The 23763-nt window shown below is 44.2% G+C and overlaps 1 protein-coding gene across 5 annotated transcripts in view; it reads right to left on the bottom strand.

Moving 5' to 3' along the window:
- Positions 1-23763, bottom strand: part of WDR37 (WD repeat domain 37) — a 201670-nt gene that overhangs the window by 32262 nt on the left and 145645 nt on the right. For all 5 annotated transcript variants that reach the window (XM_085874265.1, XM_085874264.1, XM_085874266.1 and 2 more), the window contains 2 exons: positions 22467-22603; positions 20926-21166 (listed from right to left, as the gene is read on the bottom strand). In XM_085874265.1, the coding sequence (XP_085730391.1) occupies positions 20926-21166; positions 22467-22603 (378 nt within the window). The remainder of the gene's footprint in view (positions 1-20925; positions 21167-22466; positions 22604-23763) is intronic.

Genomic DNA, 23763 nt, shown 5'->3' with positions numbered 1-23763 from the left:
ACAAGTCGTAATAAACATGGCAGCAGTTTAAATTGGCTTCCTTTTCTTACTCTCCAAGGACTTCACATTACTTCATCACATAATCCTGAGTCCAGACTGGAGGCCTGCGAATTCTGGCATCCCGGCCGACCGGCACAGATTCTGATGTGTCATGCGTTGGTGGTGCGGTGATGTCAGGACGGAGTGGTAGCTCGGCATCATCTCTTGCATTCCTTTGACATGCAGATGCTAAATGAGACGCGTACCAGATCGGTCCATCAGAAAATTTGTACGTGTGAGATCCTCTTTGCTCCGTAACTTGGAGAGGCGCTGAAAATTTGGATTGTCCTTTTCGGAGGATGCCAGGTTTCCTCACTCGGACGAAGGAACCACATTCAAAGTTCACGTTCTTTGCTCCACGGCGTTTGTCGGTGTACACCTTTTGCTTGTTCTGCTTCTCTTCTACTCGGAGCGCCGTGTCTTTGTGTGACGGTGTGTTGCGCTTTAGCATCTGCAAACCCGATACATGTAGCCTGGTATGCATCTCTCTCCCATGAAGCAGTTCAGCAGGTGATTGCTGTGTTGTGGCATGTCGAGTTGCCTGGTATGTTTGAAGAAAGTCCGTTGTAAATGGTTTCCAGTCTTTCCCCTCAGTGTTAACAGTGAGCAAGCTTTCCTTTTAGCTTCTGTTGAATCGCTCAATTTCCCCCATTCACTTGCGGATTGTACACTGCTGACTTCCTGTGGATAATGTCTCTGTCTTTCAGAAAGGTTTCAAATTCGTGAGATGTGAATTGTGAACCATTGTCAGATATCAACTCTTTTGGGTTACCTTCTCTGCTAAAAACAGTTGACAGGAACTTGATCACTGTAGTGGAAGTGACCTGGGAGGTGAAGGCAATTTCTGGCCATTTGCTAAAGTAATCAATGAGAGTGATAGCGAAATGACAATCCAGTGGCACAGAATCGAAGGGCCCCACTATGTCGATTGCCAATTTCTCCCAAGCGACATCGGGATAAGGAACCGGCTGTCGTGGGGATGCGTGTGCCACGGCTGTCTTGTCGTGCTGCTGGCAAGTAATGCAAGCCTTGATTGCGGACTCGACGTGCACGTCCATTCCCGACCACCAATACAGATCTCTTAACCACTGTTTTGTCCTCACTATGCCCTAGTGCGTATCATGCGCTAATTTGAAGAAATGCGGCTGCATCGCCTCCGGGACAAGAAGGTGGTGACAAACTGTATAGTGACAGTTCAGTTTGCAATCTGAAGTAAGGAAGGAGATCAGGATCCAGGCCTTTTGACATTTACGGCCAGCGCTTTGTAAGCAATTCATGCAATTTTGTTTGAATGGGGCAGGAAATACAGGCAGTTTTGAATTATTCAGCTGTCACCGCAGTGAGGGTCGACGTGAGCGTGACAACCTCATCATCATCCTCCAGACTAGGCTCTGAAGTAGGTAGTGGAAGGCGAGACAAGCAATCAGCTGTCACGTTTTCAGAGCCAGGCTTGCACTGAATGTCATAATTAAATGACAGAAGCCGTGCGGACCATCTGGCCATACGCATTCCACCTCTTCCCAATCCTTTCGTGGAAAGCAGTGTAGTGAGAGGCTGTGGTCAGTGCGTAAAGTGAAATGTCTACCCCAGAGATAAGTCCTCCACTTCCCTGTCGCCCACACGCATCCAAGTGCTTCCTTTTCCCCCGTGGAATATTTTCTTCCCAATTCAGTCAGCGTTCGGGATGCAAATGCGATGGTTTTCTCCATTATGTCAGCATGAATTTGCGTCAGGACTGTTCCAAGGCCATAATCGGAGGCGTCGGTTGTCACTATGGTGGGGAGCTCTGGATCAAAGAGAGTGAGAGCTGGATTACTGACAATCAGTTCTTCAACCGAACTGAAACTTTGCTGTGCTGTCACTGACCAGGAGAAGGTGGATGGTCCCCTGCAGTAATTCTCTCAGGGGTTCAACGGCCGATGCATAGTTAGGGATGAACTTCGCATATCATGACGTGAGCCCGAGAAAAGAGCGCAAGCTCTGCACGTCTTTGGGTGGGGGTGCTTCTGACACCGCAACAACATTGGCAGGGTCAGGTTTCAGTCCTGTGTGTGACACTACATGTCCTAAAAATTTGAAAGGTTCGGTTTCAGTCCAGCTGCATTGATGCACTGTAGCAGCACTCTGAGGTGTTTGTAATGTGCTTCGGGAGTCCCTCCAAAAACGATTACATCGTCAAGGAAACACCAAGCTCAGTGTTGGTTTTTTTTTTAAATGGCAGACATCCTCTGAAAACAGCTTGGTGCTGAAGCAAGCCCGTAAGGGATTCGTTTGTCGTGAAACAGTCCCTCATGTGTGATGAAGGCAGTAAGGTCCCTACTGTTCTCATGCAGTACAACCTGGTGGTCCGCACTTTTCAGCTCCAATGTGGAGAAAAGTGTGCCGCCTCGCAACTCCGCAAACACATCCTCCATATGCGGGAGAGGATACACATCAATCACCACTGCTTTGTTTGGTTCTCTTAAATCCACGCACAGACAAATCCCTCCATTTTTCTTCATCGTCACAATGATTAGTGAAACCCACTCTGATGATTCGATTGGCTCAATTACATCCAGTTTAACGAGCTTTTTCAGTCCCTGTGAAACAGCATCTCTCACAGACAAAGGTAAACGGCGCAGCTTTTGCTGGACTGGAGTCACATTGGGTCGCATTTTAACGAGATGAATAAATCCCTTTGCACAGCCCAGGGTGCCCCCCCCCCATGCTGTCACCTGTAACATTTGCGACTGAGATTTGATTTGCAGTGCTTTGGGTGGTAGAAGTGATGCAACCATTCAGTAGTTGCATGTCAAGTGCAGCAACCAGGTCTCTGCCCAGAATGGCAGTGCCGCTCCGCACCATATAAAATTCAGCGGGCGCACAGTAATTCTCGAAAGTCACATTGGCATCCAGACAACCAACCACGCACAGGTATCGGATTTCTCAGGTAGCTAACCAGGTGTAGTTTTGGCTCAGTCAGTGACACATTATTGAAACATTGCAGGTAGACGTATTCGGGAAGTATTGACACTGCCGAGACTGTATCTAACATCAATCCAATATCCATCGGCTCTCCCCCAGCAGCAGTAACTTGTGCAGTGCACGCTACCTTATCAACATCTCGAGCTCTATTGTCTACGCTCAACACATTCACGTCAGGGACAGTCACTTCGTGAACCTGTTTGGAGCCCCGGCATACTTTAGCAAAGTGTCCTCTCTTTTTGCAGCTGTTGCACTGGGCATCCTTTGCTGAGCATCAACAGTAGTTGGCTGTGTGGTTTACAGATCCACTTCTATAACACGTTTTCCTTTGACCCGGTTGAGGTCACTCATCTGAAGTCCCTCTCACAGCGAGCCGAGAGGGTCTCTTGGTGCTCTACGAATCCTGTATCTGAACAGGGTGTATGGCCTGTATGTCGCGAGCAGTGCCTTGGCCTATGAACTGAGCCTCCGCCATTGCCAACTCAATCTGTCTAGCCATGGTTGTAGCTTTCTGTAACATCAGTTCCATTCCTAGCAGTAAACGTTCTCTAATGCGAGGTGAGTTTGTTTTCTCGACGAGCTGTTCCCGGATCATTTTGTCTGCCAGCTCTCCAAACTCGCACGTGATGATCATCTCCCTTAATGAAGCAATACGTTGTTCTATAGACTCGCCATTTTTCTGACCATGTTGAAGAAATTGATATTGTTCTGCCACGACATTAACTCTTGGGACAAAAAAAAAATCCTCAAGGCCGTAAGTGCAGTCTCGTAGCTATTATCAGCTACTGTTATTGTATAGAAGAGTCTCTGACCTTCTGTGCCAAAGCAATGTATCAAAAGCACACATTTTGGGGGCATCAGTGAGTGCATTATCCTGTATCGCCAGCACGTACGGTACTTTTCAAAGACACGAGTCCAAGCCGTAAAAGGCATTGAAGGATCACCTGGGTTTTGCAGAAAGGGTGTCGGTGGATTCAAATTCAATCCCATATTCGTCGCCAGTTTGTTGCGTCGAAAATACCCCAAGAACGGCGCCATTAATGTTGTTGTTGTTGTGGTTTTTACCATGTACATTATCCCGCCTGGTATGGCGGCGTGTCATGGCTTGAATAAAAACCTTCGTTGGAGAACCTGATCTCTCGACACTATTGGCGTGGTGGCAGCGGTTTGTTCCATTCCTCTACAAGCTCTTACACACAAGTAATATTTAAACCAAATCTGGTTACTCTCCACATCAGAATAGGTTTTACATTCGTCATTGTGAACAACCCGACCATCCAGCACGGTTGCGGATTTGACTAGGCCTTAGAACAACGAGACGACTTGTACACTGACCTAGTGACCCGTATAGGTGTGGTTGTGGCCTACAACAACCAGAATAGCGTGTCTCAGCTTTGTGTATTGGTAGCTTGATCAAAGCCATGGCAGCTCTCCATCATCGGGCTCCTAAGCAATGGCAATTATCGAAAAACGAAACCATTACTTCCTTCGAGAGCTGATGACACAACCTCATATATATTTTATTGCTCGACGCGAGCTTTTCCCCCTTCCTTGGGGACATCACCTGGTTGAAGAGGACAGCTACAAACCCAGACAAGGGTTTTGCCAACGACCCGGCAGAGGTTCCTGAGGCACAGTGCCGTACAGCTGCTCAGAAGAATGCACACCTCGACCTCATGCTCGGGCAGATAGCCAATTTCTGCCCAGTCATCTCACGCAACTCCATCGTCAAGTCATCGACTTCGGTTGCAAACATCTGGCAGAAGATAAGACATGGCATCCACTTACAGGTTGGCCAAACCAAAAACTGTAACGAAAATCCGGTGGCCGAACAAGCTATTGAAGAGCTCAGCTTAGAATGCTTACGTGTGTCCTCAGAGGGTGGCCCGATATCTGAAGTTACCTTAGCATTGGCAACAGGCAACATGAATCAGTGTATACGCAGAGTGGGCCTCTCCGCTAGAGAGGTCTGGACACAACGAGACCAACTCACCGGCGAGCAGTTACCGATGTCAGTCAGACAGCTAATTTTCAATCAGAATATGAGCAGGCAGGAAAATCATGCCCCAAGCACTCGGGTAAAATCTCACGGCCATTCCACCACAACTGCCATTCCCCGTGTCTGCATTGGTGACCTCGTTTTCCTCAAGAGTGACAGAGACAAATGCAAAGCTCGTGACAAGTATATGGTGACACAGATTTCTCGTGGCGATGGATGGTGCCAACTCAGAAAGTTTACCAGTTCACAGCTTCGCAGCAAAACCTACGACGTTCGAGTATGCGACTGCTATCTTGTTGCACCTGCACAAGCCCAGTATGGCCCGGTTAGAGGCCAAGAATCAACTTCAGGGTCCGAGTCCGATTCTGAGCCGACCTTGCCCCACCACCTTTCACAGGTCACACCTGGCTCCATTGTGCCAAGCCAAGGGACCATTTCACAACAAGAAGTCTCACGAGATACAACGGGTCATGCCCTATCGGAATCGATTATGCTGCCCACACTACCAGAGGCTATTGTCATGCCACCAGACAGACACACACACACACACACACACACACACACACACACACACACACACACACACACACACACACACACACACACACACACACACACACACACAATGGCATTTCATCTGCTGACCCGGTCAGTTTGCAGAAGTCTCACTCTCCACCTTCAACGTGGAGGTCTTTCCGCTTACGCCGCCCTCCTGCGTGGCAGTGCAGTGATGAGTGGCTCATGGAGATGAATGGAAGACCAAGACAACTTTCGTGCTCACAATTTTGTGTCACTCTAACAGCCCACATTGCAAATATGTAGTAACTATCTCTACATACAGTTCCTTGCATAATCGTTATACTGTGCTCGTGATTTTTCCATTCGTAGTTGAGACTTACGAGTTTCATTTGTAGTGCATGTTCATGTTCTTTCAGTAACCAGTAGGAAGACACGAGAGGCAATTACGCCATTGATGTTGTTGTTGTGGTTTTACCATGTATGGCTCCGGGCATGCGCGTGGGGGCGTTATCCCTGCTGGTATGGCGGTGTGTCATGGCTTGAATAAAAACCTTCGTTGGAGAACCTGACCTATCGACCTTATTGGTGCGGGGAATTCAATATTCTCCAACGGTTTTATTCAACGTAACAAGCTTTGCACTGCACACCTCCTGACCTCTCACCCCCAAACTCCTTCCTCATTGCACCCTCTAGCATCCAGTCCAATGCACGACACCACAATAATATGTTCACCCTTTTCGTGTTGCGGTAAGCCAAAGCTATCTGCAACAGTCAGTGGTGTACAGCGCGTTCTTATTCACAATCGCCACGCCATGCTTGTCCCCTGAAGATGTATGGTTTAAAATAACGATGGATAACTCTGTAAAGGATCAATTTGCTTTGAGAAATGGAACTTTACAATGCTCGCGCTTTCTGTCTCCCTCACAGCTTCCATCCGTCCAACAGATTTGACAGAAAGTAGGGTTGGGTAAATAGTGAAGTTTTTTTCGGTTAAGTGTCTTCGCATAGCATTTTCTATGGCCATTCTCGATGCTGAATCTGAAAACGTTGGAATTTTTTTCACTTCCGATGACTTTTGACCCCCGGAACTTTAATTTTTTCAAAATGGCGACAAAAAAAAAGATATTTTAATGAATTTCTGACCAACTGAGAGAAAATAAGGCTTGTAATATATCAATTTATAGGTTTTTCCGATCAGGAAATACGAAAATGACACTTATGCAACGATTTGATGATTTTTAAAACACAATTTTTGAAAACCACACAATATTTTGCTAAAATTGAACTGTTTTTGTCATTATCAGATCAACATAAGACCGAGATCACACCAGTGCCACCAACAAAAGTTCATTAATGTTATCCTGCACGGATTCATCGGGTTTGATAGCATTCTTTACAGAGTTGTGTAGCTCGGTCAAACTGAATTTTTGAGTGCGGAATTTCCCTGCTCCGTCCTTCACACGCCTTTGTTGGCGTATGTCTGATGCTATAGTTAAGCGTAAATATGTCACGTCCGCTAGAAGTTGTTTCTCCGATAGTGTACTCAGTAAATATAGACTGTCTGGGGTCAAAGGTCCTTTTTGCAAGTTTGTTTCGTATTCAATGGCCTAGTATTTTTCTTTTTCTTCAAGTCTTCCTTTTTCCTAAATTACTTGATTTCAGTCCTATGCAACATCCAATCAATTTGAAAATGTGATTATCTGATTCCTTGACCTGAAAAACATATGAAATTATATATTAAAAGCCTTATTAGTCACATTAGAGAAGGAAAACATGAAAAGGTTAATTTTTGGTCACCATTTTGAATAAATTAAGGTTCTGGGGGTCAAAGGTCATCGGAGGCAAAAATAAAAATAAAAAAATTCGACTGGATTCGGATTCAGCATGGAAAACGGCCATAGAAAATGCTATGCACAAAATTTCAATCATATTTACCCAACCCTACAGAAAGATTCATCATATTGACTGTGACTGGACATTTGATGTCATTTTTCACATCCTCAGACATAGCTTAAAGGGAAACCCAAACGCTCAGACCACCTCGATGCTAATCTATCCCTTGTGTCTTTTTTCCAATTTATAAAGTCGGCAATTTTGTGTTTAAAAGTCGAAATATTCTTATTCTTATTGTTCTTCACACTTTGCTTTGCCGTGATGCCACACTCGGAAGTCGACCGCCATATTTGTATTGGAATAACGGGTTACGTCACAGTACGATTTAACTCAACGGGCGAATAATTTTCGATTTTCTACAAATGTGCTGATAGTCGATCCATCCAAGTCCGACCCGAGTATTGTCCTCAGGGTATTTTCATCCACAACCTCAATCTTTAAAGACCCCCGAAGATCCCCCTCCCCCCCATAAATGCTTTTTGCATGCTTCAGAGATTAGATTACATGCTTGAGAGAAGCCTTTTTACATGTTTGTGAGATAACACTCCTTAAGATCCCAAAGGACCCAAAGACACATAAGACCTTCAAGACCATTGAATTCCCCAAACACCATCAAGACCCTTAAAACCCTGAATACTCCAAAGACCATTAGGATCATAAAGATCCCCAAAACACTTTAAGACCTTTAAGATCCTTGAGACCCTTTAAGACCCTTAAGTCTTTTGGAAGAAAGTGCCGAGATAGAAAAGCTGGAAGAAGAAGAAGAAGAAAAAAAAAAGAAGAAAGCAGAGATACTGGAAGACCCTTTAAGACCCTCAAGTCTTTTGGAGACCCTCAATACCCCAAATACACTTTAGACCCCAAACACCCTTTAAGACCCTTAAGTCTTTTGAAGACCCTCAATACCCCAAAGACACTTTAGACCCCAAACACCCTCAATCCCCTTTAGAGCCAGAACACCTCGAAGACCCTCAAGACCATTTAAGACCCCAAAGACCATTAAGACCCCAAAAACACTAAAGACTTTTGAATACCCTAAATACTCCAAAGACCCTTACGACCCTTATATAACTCAAACCAGCATCAAATCAACTCGCTGTCGAATAAATAAGATTCATCGGATGTCTGTCTGTGTCTGTGTCTGTCTGTTCGCGTTTTTTGCAAAGACCGCTGGGCCGACAACCACCAAATTTGGCACACAGACCAAGTCCGACATGGGGGTTGTCCGAGTTGTATTTACATCCACAAACTCATCCTCTAAAAACCATGAAATATACCATCAGAGATGGGGAATCCCCCGCCATTGAATGAAAAAGGTTATACATATTCCAGATAATGAGGGAGGTGAATTGGAAACAAGACACCATTTGGGCATCATCTCGAAAAAGTTCCCCAGGGGTGAGGAACGTAGTAACCAAAAATAATTGAAATCAGATCAGCGGTTTTTCATTTATTACAAAAAACATTTTTTTCAAGATGGCCGCCCCAGTCGGCCATCTTGGATCCGGCCAGGCCCAAAATCAATAGGGTTCTTCCTTTTCATGTGGTACATGTGTGACTAAAATTTCAAATCGATATGGCGAACAGTTTATGAGTTATCGCACTCGCAGCTATAAATGTTGACGCACGGACGGACGGACGGACAGCCGGACGACCTGGGTGACAACAATATCCCCCTTCTGCCACGCGGCGGGGGATAAAAACCATAAGACGTTTTTTTTTTTTACATGCTTGAGAGATGAGACCCCTAAAGACCCAAAATACCATGGAATTCCCCAAACACAATTAAGACACTTTAAAACCCTGAATACCCCAAACACCCTTTGGACCTCAAAGACGGTTAAGATCCCGAAGATTCTTGACGACCCTTTAAGAACCCAAAATCATTTGATGACCCTTAAGACCCCCTAAGACCCTCAGAGCTGGAAGACCCTTAAGATCCCAAAGACCCTTAAGACTTCAAAGACTGTTAGACCTCAAAGACCCCTTACACCCAAATGGCCTGAAAGACCCTTAAGACCTCCGACACTTAGGATCCTTGGAGACCCATAAGGCTCCTTTACCCACTTGGTGTTCCCTTAAGACCCCTTTACCCACTGATGTTCTGGCTCTCCTGCTCCCTACACAGTTCCCCCCACCCCCACCCCGTCTGTTCTCCTGCCCCCAATCTGCCTGCCCATTCTCAGCCCTGCTGGCTCTCCTGCTTCTCCCACTTCTCAGTGTCCCCCCCCCCAACCTGGGCAATGCCAGGTAACCCCGCTAGTCAGAAATAAAACATTTATTTTGCAAATTAATTTGTAATATTCATGATATTACATTTTTATCACCAAAAATACCCTTAGAACATACATGTGGGAGGAGGTAGGGCCAGCCTGGAAGTTTGGTACGATTTCACAAAAGTTTGAGGGAGTAGTACAGTGACAACACAGGACGGGACAGATTGCACAGATATATCCAGGGAGGCACAAAGCGGCCCTCCATTTATATGGGACTGTTTTATCTGTATACAACTTTAACACAGGGACACTCAATTCGTTTCTCGGCTTCAACTGGACAAAATTGGCTGAATATTTCAGAAGTAAATCCTTTGTAAGTCGAAGTAAATGTTCCAAATTCCAGAAACGTCCATTTCCACATTCTTGAGTTTTTAACAAAATCCCTCGAAATTCATATTGGTGTCTGTCAGTCTGTCCTTCCGCCCGAAATGTGTTGGCGCTCATATCTCAAAGGCTATACATTGAAACTAGCTGAAACTTGGAATATACATCGGACAATATGTCTAATTAATGGCTTTTGAAACAAATTCCACCAAAGTGCCATAATTTTTGCTTTTTTGCTCATTTTGTTCATATTCAACAATCCACGCATTATCCACAAATAACTCAGAAACATCATGCAATTCTGCTCGTCTTCCACCGGAGTGCAGCACTATCTATCATTTATGGATATGCATTAGTCAATAGATTTATTTGTGCATCAAATTAGTCGTCTAAAATTGTACGAACTCATTACCAAAGAGAAAAGCAGGGTTAAGTAATCGGTAGCATGCGTACATATGTTATACGTCGTACATTACGTGTCTGCATTTTGTTAAGCACGTACATCGAAAACTGTTCAGCGGAGGAAATTGAAACTTAACCACATGTTACATGACCATGTGATATCGTGGTCATTCTTTTTAGGTCAACATCAGCTAATTTCCTAGAATCCTCAATTTTCATCCAATTAACTACTAATTTGAAGAGGATTTTGCATTTCAAGTTCCTGAATTCAATCAACAACTATTTTTGAGGTCAACATAGGCCAAAAGATCAACATAGACCAGATTTCTAAAATTGTTAATTTTCATCGGATTGACTTGAAAATTTTAGAGGATTTATATTTCAGGTCATTAATTCAACCACCAATTATTTTTGAGGTCAAATTAGTTTCATGGATTTTGCAAGTGTCGTGCTCTGCACGACCTCATCTTCTTGTTTATATATCGACTGCTTTTGACATTTTCATGTGGTACATGCTTGTGAGCGTCATTGCTCTGCAACGCTGTCTGTGCTGTCGCTTATGATTAGCTAAAAAGCGATGAAACCGGTCTGGCAGCTGATGCGGGTGTGTAGCATTGTGATTGCCATGTGTGTATTATTTGTGAATGTCTTAATAGTTGTGGAGGAACTCTGGGAAGGGATTGAAACAGTAAAGCACTTACCTTGCGGAGGCCTTCTTGTTGCTTCATGCAGCTTCTTCAGCGGGAAGAGCATGGGAGGTGTTGTGTGTGTGTGTGTGTGTGTGTGTGTGTGTGTGTGTGTGTGTGTGTGTGTGTGTGTGTGTGTGTGTGTGTGTGTGTGTGTGTGTGTGTGTGTGTGTGTGTGTGTGTGTGTGTAAATATATTTTTCATTTTTAAAACAATGTTGAGGCTCGTATGAGAGCCAACACACAGAATGTACAACAAGGGGAGCAGGAGACAAGAGGAGCAGGAGAAGGAAAAAAAAAAAACTGTGGGGAACAGGGACAAGAGGAGATCATTCTGTGGAAAGGAGAGGGATGGGGCAGGGTACACAGGGTAAACAACATGGACACTACAGGGACTTTCAGGTCCTGACACGGCAGGGTCTTTCAAGAAGGAAAGCAGAGAATTTGAAGGAGGTGGGTAACGGGGGTAGAAAAGATGGTGTTTTGGATGGGAGAAGATAAGAGATGGTGGTGAACAGCTGTTTCAGAGACCTGGAGGGAAGACTGGGATTGAAGAGAGTGTGGGAGCTTGTTCCAAAGGCGGGGAAAAAAGGAGGAATTAAAGAGTGAAGGTGAGCAGTGATTCTTGATTTTGCTCGTTTTATCAGAAGGGGGTTGCTGGCAGACCTTGAATGCCCTGAGGAAATATGTGGGGGGGGGGGGAGGGACATATTGCAGACAAAGCAGGGGGGGCGAGGCCAGAGAGGAGATGGTAGAAGACAGAAAGACAACTGATCTGCCTGTGGTGAGAGAGCGAGAGACCCAAAGACTCAGCCTCATCGTGGGAGATATCAATGATCCTAAATGCCTTTATTTCCACAGCGTGAAGTTGAGAAAGGTGAGAGGCGGGAGCAATGGCCCAGAGGGGAGAGCAGTACTCCATCAGGCTGCAGACAAAAGCTTTGTCTGTGTTCAGGCGCTCAAGTATGCCAAGGAAGGACTTTGCACGATGGAGGATTCCCAGTCGGCAACTGGCTTTGGAGGCCAGCTTGGAAATGTGGCTTTCCCATGAAAGATCATGGCACATAGTGAGACCCAGAAGCTTGAATGAAAGACCTCTTCCAGAGGATTGTTCATAAAGTATATGGTGTAGGGAAGGTGGGGGAGGGGGAGGGGAGGTACTTTCCAGATAGTCCTTTCAGAGAGACCTCGTGAGAGTGTGAGATTTTTCAGGCTTGAAAGACATATTCCACGTATTGGACCAGCTTGTGATTTTATCCAGATCTGCAGAGCGAAGAGGCTGCTGCTTGCCGAGCTGAGGGATGGCAGATGGTATGGTCGAGGGTGGAGTCATCAACAAAGAGATAAAGAGGATTTTCCAGAGAGTCAGAAAGATAATTGATGACATTCCATGTATTTGTAGATTTTTAATTTTTTTTTTTTTAAGGTTATCAATTGTTCAGAGTCATCCACTTTGGTAGTCCTGATTGCAACCAACACATGACCTACACACTCTTGCCTGGAAATATCCAAATTTGGTAAATCCAGTGACATCCATTTTGGTGAACAATGTACCAACTTGTGTTAATACGGCTCTTCAGAGGTGTAGAGCTTACAAAGTATGACCAAAATGATTCTGAATCTATGTTATGACATAACGTTTATGTAACACTAGTCTGGGTACCCAACGCTGCATGTGAAAAAAAAAACCTACGTAGGATTTCCCACACTGTTGTGCATTAAATACATATGGAGTTATTGCCCTCATTGTGGTGAGATTTTCATGGCGGGGGTTTCGGGACGTGTTTGACATTGAAAAGCCATGGTGTTATTGGCCTTAAGATGGTTACCTTTTGCCTGCAGAAGCACTGCCTGATCCCACATCCCAGTGTAGACTTTATTGCGGCCGTTGGTGGACTCAAAACGGCCTTCAAAACCTACGTGTGGTAGCTTTTAACCTTGCCCAGATTTTGAAGTCCCCAAACCCCAAATTTGGGGCATCCAAGTACTATGGTTCAGCGGTGAAAGAATTATGTACAAACACACAAACAAACAAGCACATGAAAACATGATAAGATTTACCATGTGATGAAGTTTTTTTCAGAATCCACTCCCTCATCCAATTATCAAAATTACTTCTCTTTGGAATGTTTTATTGATATATTTTAAAGTCCTGTCACACATATGAGGTCTGCAGGTGAATAAGATGGGTGGTTTAAACACAAATATCACAAATATCACAAGCTGGCAGGCAGACATCACGGTGTGCACCAGTGCATTGGAATGTTGTAGGGCTGGCCCACTGTTCAGACCTCCTCCCCCTACCCTCACAACCCCAACCCATCTGTCTGGGTCATGCTGACAGATTGCATCGTGCAATAGTTCTGAAACGTCAATGTCAAACACATGATCCACTGTTTGGTTAATAGATAGGAATTACTTTGTGGTGGACAAATCGCTCATGATCGAAGAAGATGGTCGGAATCAAATCCTGGAGTGGTGACAATACCACATTGTTGAGGATTAATTTATCCACTATGGTAACATCTTGTGTTCAATGCAATCCAAGTGAAAAATAAAGTTTCTCTGTGACGTGCACTTAACTGTGGACCGTTAAAAAGCCAGGCATGGACGACGTTTTCCATCATTTGCTGACGGACTAGTCTGGGAACCCAAGATTACCTGCTCAGACATACGACGTCATAACTTGTGAGAGGCACCACAAAGCCGTTTGTCAACATCCGTGTGGTGTTTTTGAAAGCCGTTTTGATGTGTAGGATGTGTGCTCGCGCGTGCGCGCACACATGCACGCACACACACACACACAAAACATGGTGAAACATGCCTTAACTGGTGCGTGAAAAGCAACTTCACATTCACAGATACCAAAAGATCAATTGCTTTCCTTCGACGTAAACCGAGAGCATGTCATTTATCTACGAATATTTTCTCTTTCCAAGTTTACACCACCGACACAGTTCTTTGCACCACCACAGACATAATTTCTCAACTAAGTGTTCGACTTGACACAACACCTCCCCCATTAGACTCTCAAGGTCGAGGCTCATATAAAAGCTGAAAACAAGGAAAACGTACTGGAGATTCACCTGTGAGCAGTTTTCAGAGGCAATGGAATTTGTATTCAAAGCAATCCGGATCATTAGCAACAAACGTTCATTGACACGAGGACAAACGGGGCAGATGTGGAGAAGGAGAGAAGTTGGAGGAAGGGGGTTAATGCAAACTACTGGGGCAGTTGGTCGATTGGGGGGCGGGGGGGGTAAGAAGGAACCGCACGTGGGGCATTCACCCAGCTTGTTGGATGAAGAGCCACACATGTTGGACCTCTGTGGAAGGCCTCGTTGATCGATGTGGGTGAGATAGCTCCAGAAGGACGGTGCAAAATGCGTGTGCTTACGATACAAATGGCGGCGAAAGACTTGCAAGAGTGACGAATGCGGATGGTCGAAATATACACGAGCGCCAGCAGGGGAGAAAAAAACGACCCAGGGAAGGTTGTCTTGTGTCAGAGAGGGAAAGATAAATGGAGGATCGAGAGGGATGGGTTAAAATTCGTGAAAGATACAATAACCGACTCAAACGCACGCTTGAGTACATGTTCACACGGTTTATGAGAAAAACAAAGGAAAGGAGATTGTGAAAGGGGGAATTTTCAATTGTGGGCACACTCGTGTTCTGTTCGAAATTGCAATGAATTCACTTTTAAAATAGCAAGAGATGATGAAAACAACATTGTCAATAGATGAAACGAAAAAGCTGCAAATAATCATCTTGACTGCAACATAAAACAAGACTGAAACCTCCTGGAAACGCTTTGTTAACATGCACAGCAAAGTGTGTAGTCGCGTCTGAGCTGTCCAGCCTGGTTTCGAATCTCGGCTCAGCTGTCAGTATTTGTGACGTCCACCGAGCGGATGTTAAACAGGGCGTCCCGTCTGCCAGCACTGGTCGTTGGTGGACGTTAAAGATCCCGCAGCGTCTTTCACGGAGAGTAAGTGAGTTATCGCAGGCACCCTGAATAAATCACCTGCCCTGACTACCACTGGGAAGGCAATGTTATTAAACCATCCAGCACAAACAAAACCACACAGCGCATCCAAACCCACACAGCTATTACCCCTTACCCAGAACCTGCTTCGTCAGCCCAGACGTTCTATCAAGAGTATGATTCGTTGATGAAGGTGATAATGATGATGATGAAAAAGTCGATGACAATATAATAATAGTACACTGCTACAAGGAATCAACATAAGTTTGCATAAAAATAGTCTCACACAAGTTCAACTAGTTTACAGTGAAATTTGGGGGGGGGGGGAGAAAAAAAAAGAATTGCAGACATCCGTCAAAAGCAGCACACGAGCAGAAAGTAAGATTTTAAATGGGTACAATTAACTCGGAAAGGTACCCAAAATAACAATTTGACGGAAACGCGCCACGTCAGCACCAGAAAGCACGCACACACGCACACAGTCCGACCGACAAGAATGCCAATTTGGATTCAAAATGAGCACTCACGACACAGACGTCACATCGAAGGATCGACGGTGTAGCGCTCATCAATTTAAGCACGGGATCTCATGCCGAGGTACGAGTCGTTTAGAAAAGAGCGGCGCAGCAATCGGATTCACATCAAACTTCAAAACTCTTTCGATTCAAATGCTCAAACACATTACATGTTTATATGCAATTGGATGGCCCTATTTCATTTGGCAAATTTAAGATGTATCTTTTCGAAATAACATCAAAAACTACAGCCAGAGAGAGAAAGACAGTTTGAAAGGATTTATAACGTAAAACTTTTAACAAGCTGGCGCAGTTGTTTTAGTTTTTAAGGACTAATTAGGATGAAAAGTTGTACTTCACAACTCGAGACACCGACTTCAATGTAAATCTCCGACTTTGCATTCCTTTAAAGGAGTAAAATGTGAGTTTTTGAGAAAAAGACAGGATTAAAAGATGAGAAAGACGAGTCGGCCAAGTAATAACACACAAAGATTTGAGAATTTAGAAATCAATCCCAGATCCTTAAAAAAAATTTTTTTTTAATTATCCAGGGAGGAATCGGAGAACTACAGGCCTGTAGTTTTACTTGGGTTGTGGGGAAGCTGTTAGAGCTGTTAATTAGGGATCAGACAGGGAAGCATTGACATCAATGTATTGAAACAAATTAAAAGGTAGTTGGTGTGGATGTACGAAGGGGAGGTCATGTTTAACAAATCTATTGGAGTTCTATGAAGCAGTTTCTGATTGGGTGGATGAGGGAAAGGCAGTGGACATAGTATATCTATATGTAGACTTTAAGGAGGAATTTGATAAGGTACCACAGAGGAGGTTGTTAGCCAAGGTGAGGGCTTGTAAAGCGGCTGGTCAGGTAATTAACTGGATTGGAAACTGGCTTCGTGAAAGGAAGCAAAAACTGGTTGTGAGTGGGAGGATGTCTTGCTGGGAGGATGTAGGTCGTGGGGTACTCCAGGGGTCATTTATTGGACTGTTATTATTGTAATTTACATCAGCGATATGTATTGTGGGGTTATGAGTCGGCTTTCTAAATTTGCAGATGACACAAAGCTTGGAAGTAAGGTCAACAGCAGAGTGTGAGGTGGGGGGTGGGGAGGTGATAAGATTCAGGAAAGTCGAGATACTTTCACAGATTGTGAAAAAAGATTGGCAGATTCAGTTTAACATAAAGAAATGTAAGGTGTTGGGGATGGGGAATAATAATGAAAAGAGAGATTACATGATGCAGGGGGTAATTTTGAAGCGTGTCACACAGAAGAAGGATCTGGGGATGGTAATAGATACGGGAGGTAAGCAGGCAGCACAGTGCTATAGGTAGAGCAAACAGGGTTTAATTTGTTAATTATAGGGGATAATTCGTAGGGAATAAATTATAGAGATGTCTAAGATTATGAAGGGAAACTATAATTACGAAATTATAAAGTGGCTCAAGTCGACAGGACCTCATACATTAAAAAGGAGTCGATTACGACTGAATCTCATATAGATGTCTGAGAGTATGAAGGGTACGAGTAGTTTACTCACCCTTCGGGTGGATTTTTTTATGTGAAATATTTGCTGAATAAAGTGTCTGCTGTACCACAATAAAACCTGATAGATGGACCTGATGTGCTTCCGTGCAAGAGACAGGTAATCCCAGGATGCTACTCGTATGAAACAACCGCTCCCTATAGGAGAGCAATAGCCCTCCCCCTGGGAGGGCGGGGGCAGTCAAGCACTTACACTATGGCACATGTACATAGAGCGGCCACTGACAGAACTTAAGAATACTGGACATTCCCCTGCAACCACACACACACACACACACACACACACACACACACACACACACACACACACACACACACACACACACACACACACACACACACACACACACACACACACACACACACACACACACACACACACACACACACACACACACACACAAATGATTTTTATTTTTAACTCATGAAGACAATGGTTCTATGTTTATCGTGGCGCAAGCAACCGACGTCACAAGGACGCACACAAAGATAGGTCCGATAGGATCTTTGCGGGCATACGAATGACCAATATAATTGCGAGATTAAATAAATGACATGTATAAACCAATGGATACAAACAATATAACATCAAATTGTGGTTCCTCGAGGCTGGGAGTATTAAAATAAAAACCTACCGGGCATAAAGATGCGTCTGGTGCCGTATCAGTACCGGACAGGGAACAGACCAGCTGAAAACTGGACGAATGGCCACTGTTCATGTACAGTGGAAAATTGCAAGTCATTTCCACAGCTGACTTGTAATACCCTCTGCCACCACCAGGTGGTGCTATACGGTACACATCACTGTTGATGACAAACAAACACCGTGTTTTTCGGTTTTATGATAAAGATAGACAAAATAAATCCCGAAGTATTTCAACAGAATGGACAGTGACAGAAATAGGGACCACAGCTGAGGGTAAAGAAGAGAGTTGGGACAATAATAAAGCAAGGGGCTTTCACTCAACAGAGTAGTTAATGCATGTCATGGTCTCAATGGAAAGGTCATGGCAGCAGAAACAGTAGATCAGTTTAAACTGGAATTATATAGGTACCTACCGAGAAGCATTTTGGATTGAGGGGTACATGGATATTGGCCAGAATGGTAGGTAGCTTGGGCATGGGTCGGTGATCAGATGTGTTGTGATTATGATGTTTGCGAGAGGGTCTTGTCAAAAAAGAGAGTTTGCCGTCAAGGTTTGTTCATTCACCCTACAATCCTCTACCTTTAAAAAAAAACAAAAAACAAGTACCCCGGTAGCATGCCCTTGCCTGCCGCCACTGTTCTCCTCCTCACGCCTTCTCAATATCCTCCCAAACCTCTCAGTGAAATTTGGTGAGCGGTAAAGTTAGGGTTAGTATCATAGATGACCAGGATATTGATAGATTGAATCGATAGCGTATGGACGAAGAACAGGAATGTTCAGCCAACTAGCCTCCTCCCGTGTCCAGGTTCCTTGTATAATTGACGAATCAATGCGGTATAAATAGGACTTGAAGCTGGGATCCCAGCATCCTGAGCCAAGTACTCACATGGAAACATCAAACAGTCCAACTGTATTAATGCAAAAAAAACCGTTTGTTACAAATTGGTTGACAACGGTAAATGATCAAACAAAGTGTAAAGGTAGTTGCAAAAACAGACGTCCCGGTATACAACGTGAGGGTAAAGCTTCTACATCGTCCCTGATAATTCCATCACCAAGCCATTCAAAGGATACAACTCATAAAGATAAATGTTTTTGCAAATGCGGAAAAGGGAAGAACTAAATAGGACGCTAATTGAAATGACAGTGAAGATCATGAAGGACTCACGAACGGTCATCGAAATGACAGACACAATCGTGCAGGATTTACAGACGTCATTGTGATGACGGACTCGATTGTCCTGAAGCAGGAAAACCAATTGGACATATATCTGTTGCTGGCAGAAAATATGTCATTACTCCATAAATATATAAAATCCATTGATGTTTTGACAGGAGGATAAGGACGAATGAAGATGAGAAAAAGAGAAAGAATAGAAAGTCCTTCGTCTTTTTTTTAAAACGTGCAGAATCTTTGCGAAGCTGTCATCACGGCCTATTTGCAGAAATCATGATTGCCATGTATGCTGCGGATGAAATGATTAAAGTGTTCGAGTGGTCGTCCTTCCATGCGTTAGAAGTTCAGCTAATGGTATCCAAGGTCTACTCTTGGACTGGCTATCAGATTTACTGCATGCCCTTGCAAGGAGGAGGTTGATTTGGATGGCATTCTCTCCCGTGCGCTCCACTTTGAGAAGCCAGCATCCCTCAAGGTCACATTATAAAACCAATACTGATCTTGGTCGACATCAATAAACAGGACAATTCGTCATTACTCCACAAGGCAGATTACTGAAGCAACTTTTTCTGCCTCTCAAGTGAATTAGCAAATAATCATCAACCGAGAACACGTCTGTTAATGAAGTAAAGTCACACAACTGGCTGGAAGTCTCCCAATTCGTATCTGTGGTCAGTTTCTGGGAGAGGTATAGTCTCTGAAGCTCTTAGATCTCACCATCAGCAATAACCAGTATTTGTTATGATCACACCTTCAAAGCCGGTTTCCATCTCAGAATGTCCCGCAAGGCCAAGTCCAACGTTGGCTGATAATAATATACAAGGCCTTTTATCAGTGTCATGGAATATAATTTCCTGCTGTGGACTTCTGCTGATGCTTCCCATCTTGCCAATTCTCCTCCACCCCCTCCCTTATCCTCCCCTACCAATCTCCCAAGGTGTTTGAAGTTAAGGCCTCTACATCACTGGAACCTCATGATAGGAGGTAGAGTCTCTGAGTTTACTTCTTGCTTATCACAGGAAAGTTGGTGGCTTTGTCATCTATTGCCGACTCCTAAGCCACCACCCCTCTGCCAAAACCTTGTTCTTCCAGGTCACATACATTCTACAAAAAATGATCAACTTCTTACCCTCCCCAAATCCAAGCTGAATACTCTTCACCAATCACCCCCCCCCCTCTTCTCTCATGCGTGGAACAATTTTCCAAAGTCTGATGTTGTCATCCTCTTCTCTGGATTTGAAGTTTGCTGGCTACCACTGTGTCATCTCACTCATACTCGACATTCGAACTTTACTTTCCCCGCAGAGATCCCGTCCCTCCCCGCATCACCATCAATTCCTCTCCTCATGCTTTGGTGCATCTCCATATTCATGTCTCGCTTCCCCTTTGGCCCCAATTTATGTATGCTGACCCTTTGCACCGATTATTACACGAGCCTCGACCCCTTCATTAAAAAGTCTGAGCACACACTCAAAACCAAGTTCTCAACAAATGACAAAGTATCAGGAAACGAGCAGAAAAAAAAACCCCCACAAGCTTCCTCAAGCATTTCCTGATCAACAGTGGGGACAAGTCCAACACAGAATGCAAAGCAAGACATCTCAAATAGACTGTCGAATCATACTCGTACATGATATTTTGGAATGTTTGACCTCATGAATATTTTTAAACTTCCATTTTTGGTTGATCCTTAAAATAACACACAGACCATGATTTACTCCGGTGATACAAGGAATCAATTCTTATTCAGTCATATAAACTCATTCTTATTCAGATTATGTTCATGGCTCCTTGAAACAACGATGCCAACATCTCATACAAAATATATTTTTCTACTCTTCGTTACATTAAACCTTCCCAAGGCCTTCACAGACAAAGACAGGTCAGTTAATCAACCAACACTATTAATGTTGAATGAGATTTTCAGGAGGTTACAAGGGAATAAAGCCTTACCGGTGAGTGGATGGAGCAGTTCTGATGTCTCGGCATCGTAGACATTGGCGGTGCGATCCCAAGATGCCGTTACAAGTTGCTTTCCACCGACCAGCCAGTCGGCGGCGATGATAACCCCCTGGTGACCCTTGAGAGTGGCAAGCGGGGTGCGCACAGTCACCGCATCGTTCGCCCCATCAGGTTCAGTCAGTGGTTCACCCTCATCCTTATCTGAAGCATCGACTTCATCTTCCCCAGACGGCTGCACATGGTGAAGAAAAATCAAGGCAGGCATGCAAATTCAAATTCAAATTGTCACATGATCAATTGGGTAGACAACTTTTGAAGCCTAGCCAAAGTAAGAGCAGGCAAGGTAATCATCAAGGCCAGAAAATGTTATTTTTAATATGATAAAGAGAAAACGCAATAAATTATTATTTTTACCAGTTCAATTTCGTGATGCAAATACATACACTGTTTAAAGATGATCAATAGGTCATTGATCAAGCCAATGGTGGCAAGAAGGACGGCAGGATATCTCAGAGATAGCATGCTCACCTTTGAGCTGCTTCGTCTGGATTATTGACAATACATTTGACAATCATCTCCTTCCCCGACTACCACTACTGGTTAGGCAATGGTAAACCACCCAGTGTATTATGTCGCCACGAGTGTGCATTGGCAGCACAACTTTCCCTGGAAAGGGTATGAACTCTTCTCTGAACGATAGCAAAGCAGGACAATCGTTATGAAACATGTCGAAAGGCCCAAATCAATAGTGAAATGTTCCAAGAACTCAACCAAAACATTTATAAACAGGGAAATATAAAAGAAAATAGAGCTGGAGGATGTGGCCGTTTGGCCCATTAAGCCTGTGCTGTATCCACACCCACTTCTTACACCTACTGCGATACAAGTGGGAATTGTACTTCACACAAAAAAAAAACCGAAGTTATTGGCCAAGGGACTGGCACACAGTGGCCAGGATTTCGAAAAAATAGCAGGGGGTCTTGAATGTCTACTAAACGCCGGCAAGACAGCAGTTCACAGCTGCAGTTCAAACGACAGCATGCTCTGAGAAACAGTGCCCATGCTGGCACTGCACTAGAAAGGCAGTCTCTACTTCAGTCTGAACCCATTTTGAACCCAAAAATGAAGAACAAGCTTCGCAACTGAGATATTCAAATCTCTTTGATGTAGAAATAAACGTGACAGCGAGAGATGGTAGAGCTACCTCAAAGACAGATAAATGTCTTCTTTTTTTATTAGCGGGATATAAAATAAAATAAAAACAGCATTGTTACCATGGTGTCCGAAAACATCGCAGGAACTTGAATTCCTCAAAAAGAAATCGCATTGTAATGAATTTTCACAGCTCTTGGTGCCAAAGCTCTCATTATCACAGATGGCCACACACCACTGGAAATGACATGTCAGCGTAAGGTCAAAATGTCCGTAAAAACGAACCGATCGTAGTTCAAAAGTTCAACGTTCATCCACACTTGATCCGTCGTTCACCAAGCCAGCACATTTTGTTGCATACACAGGCAAAGCAAACCAACCTCGGCCCGCAAAAGTCCAGAGGCAGAAGAGTCGGAGACCCTCGCGTGAACGGCACCGACGTTTGAATCCACACTGCTCTGCGAGAGCGGCAGCTGCACGACATAGCGCCAGACGTGTGCGGAGTGGTCTCCTGAAGCTAGCACACAGGATGAGACATTAACTAAATTAGTGACAACATCCACGGACATCTCGATTCGCTCAACGATTCATCACAAGGGGGGTAATGTGAGATATTTCGATGTTGATACATCTATTTCCCCAATTAATAAGTTGGCCTGTTAGTGTTCCCATCTGTACACCGAGCTCAATGTATGCAACCAAAGTTCAAATCTCATACACCACAAGTTTGTCCATTGTCTACTAATATCCTTGCAATTCATAGAAATGTAGATTGATGTCCAGCAAAGTCCTTGTGCCGAATGCCATACAAGTACAAGCTCTTCCGTGAGCCTTTAGTCAATGTAATTTCTTTACAACACATACATATACACACACACACACACAACATGAAGTTCACCCTTCAGAAAGTCCTAAATTATCCACAATCTCGAACCTTATAATAAGATGACTCACACATGGCCAGATTGCTGAATTTATGTCATAAGATTCCAGATGAAACTCTGAAAGCCATTTGGCAAAACTAGCATATATTGCAAAGTGCTCTGGGAATCTTTTTCACAGCCAGAGAATGTTTTCAACCCCACCCTCCCCCTCCTCACCCCCACCCCAGCCCTCCTGCCCCCCCTCCCACCCACTCACCCATTTTTTGTTCCATACACTCCTTTTCCCTCCCCTCCTCTTATTGCTTCCACTACCCCCAACTGCTTACCAAACTCTACACTCCCTTATTCCTCCTACCTTCGCTCCCTTTCCAACAAATTTATGTTTTCAATTTACCAATAAGACGAAGTTAAATTAATAAAGGGAACCTTTACGTGAGAAAGGTCTGGGTTCCAGTGCTGTGAGGGGGCAAAAAAAGGAAGTACGACAAGGACACCTGGTGTCTTTGTGTGCGCAAACAAGTCATGCAGAATTCGAAATAACGATAACTTGTTCAACCTTTCGACTTAATCTCCTTTGCCAAGGGAGGTGTGACACTCTCCTGTGATGAACTGGATTTATCAGAGTTGTGAAGTGAAGATATAATATTCTCATCTTTTCCAGTCGAGGTTGGAGGGACCCGAGGCAGTGTGTTTGGCCCAGTCATGTTCCTCCTGGACATTAGTGTCCTCTCCAATGTGCTGGAAAATCATCTTTCCACTTTGCAGATGTCCGTACATTATGGAGTAAAATTCC

Source organism: Eptatretus burgeri, chromosome 3, assembly GCF_056783735.1.
Source record: "Eptatretus burgeri isolate ZD-2024b chromosome 3, Ebu_testis_v1, whole genome shotgun sequence".
NCBI lineage: Eukaryota > Metazoa > Chordata > Myxini > Myxiniformes > Myxinidae > Eptatretus > Eptatretus burgeri.
This window is presented reverse-complemented; position numbering and strand designations above follow the sequence as displayed.